At 34.2% G+C, this 9,961-nt stretch overlaps 1 protein-coding gene across 1 annotated transcript; it reads left to right on the forward strand.

The window, feature by feature from the left end:
- The first annotated feature begins 538 nt into the window (after positions 1-538).
- Positions 539-8,145, forward strand: LOC103030527 (GTPase IMAP family member 7-like). The gene is made up of 4 exons (XM_022681038.2): positions 539-664; positions 2,381-2,935; positions 6,219-6,307; positions 7,420-8,145. The coding sequence occupies exons 2-4, from the start codon at positions 2,856-2,858 to the stop codon at positions 8,088-8,090; spliced, it is 840 nt and encodes a 279-aa protein (XP_022536759.2). The 5' UTR covers positions 539-664; positions 2,381-2,855; the 3' UTR covers positions 8,091-8,145.
- Positions 8,146-9,961: the final 1,816 nt, after the last annotated feature.

The following is a 9,961-nucleotide window of genomic DNA, read 5'->3' on the forward strand; positions in this document are numbered from 1 at the left end:
TCTCCTGAAAGGCGGGACTTTCACCTTGATCCGGCTCCATGATTGGTTAAGAGATTTCCCATTCGCACAGCGCCTGTCTCGTAATATATATATATTTATTTATTTTTTGATAATATAAAACGGGAAATTTACGGGAAAATACCAATATGGGAGGAGGGCAAAATAAGCAGTAAAATACGGTAGTGTCCTGGCCAAAACTGGAGACTTGACAGGTATTCGCTACATGATCCTGGTAATCTCAACCCTTAATTTTTTAAACTAGAGTTCTGTAGTAGTATGGCATTCTGTTAAATGGCCGTCAGCCAGATCTGAATACAGTATGTTGGATAGGCTCAATATAACGTCTGTGGTGAAAAATAACCAAAAAAAAAAGCAAACATGCACCTTTCTTAACCTGAAAATGAGAGTAAATAATGAAAAAAGTGATAAACTTACTTTGCCCTAAAGTGCCCTCAGCCTCTTAGCTATCTGAATCATCTGGATGTGATTCAACTGGTTATACCAGATTATTATTCCCCGAAACCTAGCCAACATACAATGCGTGATGTTACTTTCAGTTGCTAAGAACTCGTCTGTCATTTGAAAATTAATGTAATAAACCTAAAAAAAAAGGCAAAGGTCTCCTGCTCGGCTGAAAACTCCTGGACACACAGCATGTCACAGAGTAAGTTTGGTAAATTTATATTTTGGATTAACTGTATTTGACTGTATTTGATTTCATAGATAGTAAAAGGTTGAATCGTGTGAGTAAACTGAGTCTAACTGCTGATGGTCTGATCTGATCACAGTACTAGGTACAGTACAGTGCAAAAGTTTAAGGCATCAAAGCAAATTACACTAATCCATTTATCTCAGCAACACGAGTGTTTTTGCCTGAAAAAAGCAACACATATGATTTGACCAGATGCAAATAAACATGCTTACAGTAAAAAGTAACAATAATTTCTTGTTTTTAACTAAGCATGTTATATCCTGTGAGCCAAGCTGAAGAACTAAGTGTAGAGATTCCAGATTTCTCCTGGATGCTCCTCAGCCAGCATGTGTTTACTGTACGTTCAGTTCCGTCAACAGCTCACCTGATTTACCAAATTTACCAATTTATCAATTTACTAAACCAGTTGTTGATTTGATGAGAACTAGAAATAACTCTATTAAACTCAGATGAGGAGAGATTAGGAGATGTTTTAAGGATATTTAATTTTTTTGTAAAATTGCTGTTTGTGTTTATTGTAATGTTAGTGTTTTACTGAGCTTATAAACACTTACTTCACAGATAAGAAGCTTTTTCTTTACTTAAAATTCCCACAGGTGTCTAGAACATTTGCATATATATATATATATATATATATATATTTAAGTGTTAGGCTGAAACAAAATTCTAATTTCCAAACTTTAGAAAGTTTATTTGCCCATTCTATGTTTTGACTCTTATTGCCCTTATAGCATCATGACAACCTCTAAATGTCTAAATGTTCAAATGTCTTTAGAGCAAATTTTATCTTATATCTTATATTTTGTCTTTAGAGCATTTTTTTTTATATATTGTACGTCATTCTGTGTATTTATGCAGACTTATACATACATGTACATTTTGTACAATTCTGTAATGAATGGACCAATAGAAATGCATCAAAAGGCCTTATACCTCAACTTGGTATCACTTTCTATGAATGTCATGTCAATCAAGCTATCAAAACATATTAATAGCACATTATAATGCATTCATAAAGCATGGCTATAAATGTAAATATAGATATAAAGCATTATGGGCTGTGTTTACTTATAGTCAAATAACCTTAAAAAAAAAAGGTTAAAAACAAAATAACCATAACAAAACTGCTTTAAACAAAGCATGCTTTAATTAATCAAATTTTAACCACTAATTAATTACACTTATATTAATTATTAATTAATTAAATAATTGCTTATATTAAATTATAATATATTATAATGTGCCTTTGTGCAATCTAAGTAAGGTGGGAAAATATGTTGTTAGTGACAGATATATGATATTTTAACCCAGATGTGTAACATATTACAAGCACAGCTTATGGTGCATTTTTATAAATTCATAATGCCTAATAAGCAAGCTTCAGAAATGACTTTATAACCTGACCGATGATCAGTGACTTTGTTTTCTCATCTGTTTTTGAATTTCTTCAGGCTGGTTATATGGTATAAATTTGTACTTATTGCTGTTAGAAATTACTTTGTACTTCAGAGGGAACAAATCAGACCCTGTAAAGACCAATATTGTACCTTTGAGGGTACAATTATGAAGAGTGTACCTTTTGAGTACAAAAAAAGTACTCAGATCGTACCTCTGTTTTTTAGAGTGTACCATTTAAAAAATGATTTATGTATGTTATGTTGGTTTCAGGTTTCCAAAACGCCGAGTTGTCCGAGGGCCGGAGTTTTGATAAGGTCGTGCTGCTGGGCCGGAACAGCGCTGACAAGTGCATGATTAGGAGGACCTTTCTCAGCTATGAAGATTTCAAGCCAGGTCAATCTACATATGAGGCATCGTGTGAGATTGGATTGAAATGGATCAGCATCATCGACCCACCTGATGTTTCTAACATTCTCGATCCAGAAACAGAAACAAAGATTTGGGAGTATTTAAAGTTATCAAGTGTGTTCCTCCTGGTGTTTCAGCAAGGAGAAGTACGTGCAGAAGAAGTCTGGTCTCACACTTGCAGGAGAAGTTCGGACAAAAACTAGTGGATCAAACGGTTCCTGTGCTGATTGTGAAGCAGGAGCTTCTGCTGCAGTCGTCAATATCGGCCGCGGTCGACCAGAACCTTAAAAAGATCGCTTATGCCTGCGGGAGGAGACTGTGTGTTTTCTACAGCGGAATGGACAGAATGCAACTGATTGATCATCTTCAGAAATGTTATAACGTCACAGAAAGGAAAGAGAGGCTGGAACCGAGGGGGTAGGCATACAAATCTTGGTTTCCCTTTATTTGGATGATCCATTATTATGGTACAGTAGATGCCTCCTATGAATGATTTTTAAGGCATTTACAACCTTATTAGTAATCATTAATAAACTAACTGTAAACCATTTATAAACCCTTTATAAAAGTAGTCTTATTTTAAAGTGGTACCAAAAATGTATGTAGATAACAGATGGCTGTTTTCATTCTTTTAAAAAATAAAAATCGCTCTAGAAAAAAAAACTCTAGACATCTCTCAGCACACTTAACTTCACTTAGGTACACTTCAAAGTGCAAAATATAAGCTCCTAACCAATTAGGAACTGAAACAATCAAAATATAACTTTAGGGAGTGAATACATTTTAGTGTTTAACCCTTGTGTGGTGTTCGGGTCTGTGGGACCCGTTTTCATTTTTCATCAAATGATACTAAAAAAATATTTTTTCTAACTCAAACTCGTTGGCATTGGCTCATTTTTTGTGAAAAACATATATCAAAACACATTTTCGATAAACACACACTGTACACCCCCCCCCCCCCTCCCCCCCAACCATTTATATTACATACAGTATGTTTGGCCAAGGGCTAATAAACGTTGCTTCATTTGTAAATTTGAAACTAAACAAATTTTCTATTCATATCTTGAGTTTATTTCATTTTCTTTTACATTTTATTACAAAAACTACAAAAAAAAAAAGAAATTTAACATAAGAAAGGTAAAGGGCAAATATTAACCATGTAAGCTGTTTATATTGCTTGTAATTTAGGTGAAGCAAGCATGTGTAAAGCATTTTAATGTAAAATTGCTTAATTTTGCTGAATTAAATACAAGTAACAAAGTAAACGAGTAACAAAAATATGAACACCACACAAGGGTTAAATGTCAATGTTACTCTACCCCTAATTCTACCGTATTCTACCCTTAAACTAAACCCTGAATCAACTCTGAAACCTACCCCTAAATCTAACCTTAATCTAAAACTCAAATCTAACCCTAAACCTAACTCTTAAAAGCTAAGATTAGGGTTCAGGGTTAGGTACAGTATGTATAAGGTTACATTAAATAGAGAACCATTTACATTCTAAGAAAAACTAAGAATTCAGTTGCATTTAAAGGACTTTTAGTTAGTGTTGCCAACTGCTCAGTAAGGAAAGTAGTTACTGGCTGTCCTAAAAGTCGCTAGAAGTCGCTAAATGACATCATGACCTCATGACATCATCGCCTAATTTGCGAAGTTTTCGAAGTTGTAAAGGAATAATGTTGTGAGACAGAAAAAAAAATTGTAGAAAACACCCAATTATGTTAGAACTGCTATCCTACGTTCAAAAGAGACACTTCGGTAAAGTTACTTAGTTTTTTTAGTTTTATTTATTTATTTTTTATTTATTTTCTTTAGTTTCAAACCTATTCTACACAACTTGATCAATGATGAGCTAGCTAGCTAGATGTTTAGCCCTCTGGATACTGTGGAGGAGGTGAGTGACAGGCTACGTGGTGAATGAGAATGAGAGATGACGCATTCATATTTACATCCCGCTCTGTAAATAAGGGGCGGGGTCAGCCAGTCCAAAAGTCTCCAATAACACCACAAAAAGTCGCTAGAGGTTCTCAGAAAAGTGGCTAAATATATAGCGACAAAGTCGCTAAGTTGGCAACACTGCTTTTAGTTCACCGCAAAAAATCCATTGGCAAAAACTATTTTTACATATAAAATATATGTAAATTGAGATGTTTATGCTTATGTTAAGCAAAAAAAAAAAAAAAAAAAACTGAGGGGTAAGCTAACTCAGTGGGGTAAGCTATTTTTTCTTAGTAAGATTTATTAAAACAAGCAATCGCAAAGTGTGAAAATGAATAAAGTAACACCTAAATCAAGCAAATATCACAATTGTTTTGGCTTACATTTGGCCACAAGAAACAGAATAACTTGACTGGTGACTTTTTGTGCTTATTTTAAGTTTCAACTACTTAAAATAATGTGAAAATTCTACGCGAGTCAGATTAAGATCATTATTCCTAAAATAAGCAAAATAATCTTACACCTATACAATGCTTGGTAGACAAAAACTCCTATCAGAGAAAACTTTGATTTATTACCTTGAAAAGTGCTACTCAAATCTTAAAAAAAAAAATTATATAATATTAATATAATATTATATAATATTTAACAATAATATATCAGCAATAAAAATGGTATTTATAATGATACTGTTGATGTTGTCAGTGGTAATAATATTGTATAGTTATCTTTGTATAGTTTTATTTGTAAAGGTTATAAGGCCTTCAAATGGTTCAGTATATGTCATTGTGCCATTTTGCCACAATACAACCTATTCGTTTTAATGGAAAGAGCCACCGTGTGCCGCAGAGCATGACAGGTTGGGTTGCATTGCATGAAAAGAGTAGCCTCACCATGTGGTTAAAAAAGTTCAGCATAGTTTACCTTTGTGCAAATGAGTACAGCCACAGTGTAATGTAATGTAATGTAATGTAATGTACACACTAAGAAAAGTAAGTACAGATTTGTACCTAAAAGAGTACAAAGCTTGTCGCTGGGGCTGTACCTTATATTGAGGTACAAAAAAGTACCTTTCAGTGAAAGTCCTTTTTTGTACCCATGTTTTTTATGCCAGTATAGATTATAAAGATTATAATTATATTTTCATGATGCAAAATTGTCTGGCTTTAAAATAAAAAAATGTGCAAATAAAATATATATTGTTTATTAGTACAGTGGTACAGAATACTGAATGTACCTTTTGACTGGTGAAATGGTACAAATTCGTACTTATTTCTGTTAGGAATGACTTTGTACTTCAGAGGGAACAAATCTGACCCTGTAAAGACCAATAGTGTACCTTTGAGGGTACAATTATGAAGAGTGTACCTTTGAGTACAAAAAAGTACTCGTTTCGTACCTCTGTTTTTTAGAGTGTAGTGTATCAGTGCATGTTTTTTGTTAAAAAAAAAATTATGAATTAACTCGTTCATGATTTTGATTTTTCATCAGTATTTTGTAACACTGGCCATAGAGGCCTACTGCCCTGCACATTTTAGTGCTTTTCCTGCTTTACCACTCTTTCTGGGTTTCTGGTAGTTTAAATGTGGTCATTTTTACCCTCCTATAGTGTTGGGGGAGTCGCTAGTGATCATTTGAATGGGCAATTTGGGTAAAATACCATCCAAATTTGGGTTAAAATAAAGTGGAAATAAGATTTAAAAAGGAAAATCTACTTGTTCAAATAACTAAATAAATGTGATTTTAAACTTTTGATTAGGTATGAAGAGAACAGGGATGTTCAGCCCTTGCCCACTGAGCAAAGACCACCTGAGGAAAGAAGGCAGAAGACAGAAGACAGCAGAGTAGGTAATGGACCATGTCTACATGTACTGTATACCATCCTTACTTTGCTTCAGAGCCAGACAAAAAATGTTATGAAGTTATGGAGTTATGAAATAATTTATGTTTTGGAGGATGAGGAACATATGTAGTAGTAGTAGTAGTAGTATGTAGATTATCTTTTTCCCAATCCAACCTCCTCAAAATCTCCTTCTTCTCTTTCCATATTCCATCAAATTCCTATACGGAATTCCCCAAGGTGACATCATGTACAAAAAATAAATAAATAAATAAATGACTGTGTGGCCACCAGATAATTAAGACGTGGAAACAAGATCATTAAGGCATGGCTACGACTTCTTAAGGCATGGGAATGAGTTAGTTTAGTTTTACAGTTAAGCGAGTAGCTCTTAGGGGTTGTGAACAAAATGACTGCATAAGGAAGGTAAACAGGTCTGTATACTGTCTGAGTCTGAGCCAATCAGCTTTTAGTATAAGAATTGACAGACTTTTATTTACAACTATGCCATGTCTTAATGCAAGAGACTCCAAAAATCACCATATTTAATTCACTGATTAAAATAAAGACAAGAAAAACAGATCACTCTTCATTTTCTTACTAAAGATTATCATTGGATTAAAGGAGCTTTGGTGTAAAATTCAGTTTCTTCATGAGCATTCATTTACTTAATTATTTAAATTCTCATGCCTTAATTGTCCATTGGTTGACCAGCTTTTTAACCAATTAAAACCAGCCTCCAGCAACAATTGGTCTTGATTGGTCTACAATCTACATTATTAACTTTTTTATTATTTGGATTTTTTTTTTTATCAGTATTTCTTAACACTGGTCATAGAGGCCTACTGCTCTGCTTTACCATACCTATAGTAACAAAAAAAAGGGCTAATAATGAGCTGATTAGTATGATCAGGTAGTGTTGGGAGAAGTGGCATTGGGTCTCCAAGAGTAAGGTTGAGAAAATATGGATTATATAGACAAGTACTGTATTTACAGTATTTTAAACGGTTGGGTTTTGAGAGAGTGGGTTGTTTGGTTTAGGGAAACCCATTACAATTATTTTCCATAATAATTTACACTGATTTACTGAAATTATTTCAAAACTTGACATATTTCCCAGGTGCAAACCAGGTGGTCTCCACCCCTGACACGAAGAAAAGCAGCAGAGAAAGAAATGTGATGACCATTGTGCTGTTGGGACAGACAGGCAGCGGGAAAAGTGCAACTGGAAACACCATACTGGGCAGGAGAGAGTTTAAGTCCTTTGCCAGTTCTTCCCCCGTAACCCAGCGCTGTAAGAAAGGAGAGGGAGTAGTGTACGGGATTAAGGTCAGGGTCATCGACACTCCAGATTTCTTTGATGAGGATCTACAGAATCCAGAGGCTCATATTCAGAAATGCAAAGAACTCTCTAAACACAGGCCTGTCGTGTACCTGCTGGTTATGCACATGGGTCGTTTCACAGAGGGCGAGAGGGAGTCCGTCTCAAACATAGAGCAAACGTTCGGAGCCGAAGCGCTTCGGGAGACGATCGTTCTGTTCACAGGCAAAGAGAAGCTGAAGGGACGAAATTTAGAGGACTTCATTAGAAATGCTGACCTTCAACTTCAGCAGCTGATCTCAAAATGTGGTTCCAGATATGTAGCCTTTAACAACAGTGAGAAAAGCCCTCAGCAGGTGAAAAAGCTGATGGAGAGCATCATGAAAATGCAGGTCAAGCAGGGCCAAAACATTAAAGAGCTCTACCCCGATTTTAAGAAGTCAAGTAACAATGAATGCGCTACATCATAGACTAGGATTCTTTTGTTAATAATATAATAATATGAAATAATAATAACATTGCATAGAAAGCATGTTGCTCATGTTGTTATATGGTCCAGTTGCAAATTAGGGTATTATATATTTGAATTCCCAATAGTGTACACTCTTAAAGATGGTCCTTTAATATCATCCTAGTAAAGACAGTAGATCTACATAGAAACATTTTTTTTTTGTTTTGTGCATGATATAAAGGCTATACTGGTGGAGGAGAACATGCAGGGATGCAAGTTGCATGAAAACTGATTAAAAACCAGGGTTATTGCACCAAATATTGATTTCTGAACTCTAAAAACTTTATATATGAATATGAACTTGTTCCCTTTGCATTATTCAAGGTCTGAAAGCTCTGCATCTTTTTTGGTTATTTCAGTCATTTCTCATTTTCTGCAAATAAATGCTCTAAATGACAATAGTTTTATTCGGAATTTAGGAGAAATGTTGTCTGTAGTTTATAGAATAAAGCAACAATGTTTATTTTACTCAAACATATACCTATAAATAGCAAAATCACAGTAACTGTATATTCAGAGCTGTTTATAGCAGGCTATTCAGAATGGGGAATGTATGTATGGTTCTATACAGCATGCACATAGTTTTTAAGGTCATGGTCCTATAGAACACCATACATAGTCTTTACTAAACCCACTGACATGTCACTGTTCTGGTTCGCGAACCTAATTGTGAACTGTTCGCGGCGTTTCCACCAACAACAGTAGTTTCAGGGATCAGGAACATTTATTTGCAGCGGAAACCGAAGAATACACCAAACTTCTGGACACCAGCTTTCCTGGAACCCAGACTAAAGAACCCTGTTGAAAGCATATGGAGATGCCAGAGAGAAAACACATTTCGTCTCTAATTAAATAACCTTAAAAATGCTTTAGAATAATGAAGAAACCAGTTTAAATCTTCAAACTTTCATTTTCAAATCTTCATTTTCAAATCCTGCATTATAAAAGTGTTAAGATCTAAACAATGTCATTCAGTTTGTGTGTGTGTGTGTGTGTGTGTTTTATTTTTTATTTAAGTTTCAGAGTCACAAATGTGCACAGCGATGATGAATGGACTAAGATATATTTTTATTCACAGTGTAAGGATACATGTAGGGTCTTCTGAGCTAAAAAAAAAAAAAAAAAAAAAAACATTTGTGGAAAAGTTCTGCTTCACAATACAGGCCTACAGACCTGATTTTGTGCTCAGGAATGGATAGAAATAGAAAAAAAAAAATAAAAAGAAAAAAAAGTACTGGAACACTGCCCTCTTCTGGAAAAAAACAGGAACAACACATGACAGGTTTTTTTTTTTTTTTTGTTATTTATGTCTAGTATGTACTTTATTATGTATATTATGTATGAAATAAGACAAAAGGTTGAGAAAACATCACATTAATCATTCTTCACTCAATTATATTTAAATGTAAATCAAATACCAACATGTTCTACATCATCACTATATTGTTTACTGTATATAGACTGTTTACAAAAACTACAGCTTTAACTTAAAATGATAATGATGTTATAATGTAAATGTGCTGTGTGTGATATAGTAAATGTAATAAATCATCACCGTGTCCAGGAGCTTTTCTTTTGTGTTTTAAATAAAGCTTTTCAGCTACAGAAAGTGTGTTTGAGCACTTACATGCTCTGTGACTTCGAATCATATCATAAGGCTTTGTAGTCAACTAAATAAAGGGATATACCATATTTTTCACATTATAAGGTGCACTAGATTATAGATGCACTATAAATAAATGTCCATTTTTATACATACACATATACATACACTAGATTATAAGGCACACTGTTGATTTTTGGGAAAATTAAAGGATTTTAAATTAACGT

Source organism: Astyanax mexicanus, chromosome 20, assembly GCF_023375975.1.
Source record: "Astyanax mexicanus isolate ESR-SI-001 chromosome 20, AstMex3_surface, whole genome shotgun sequence".
In the NCBI taxonomy this organism is placed as follows: domain Eukaryota; kingdom Metazoa; phylum Chordata; class Actinopteri; order Characiformes; family Acestrorhamphidae; genus Astyanax; species Astyanax mexicanus.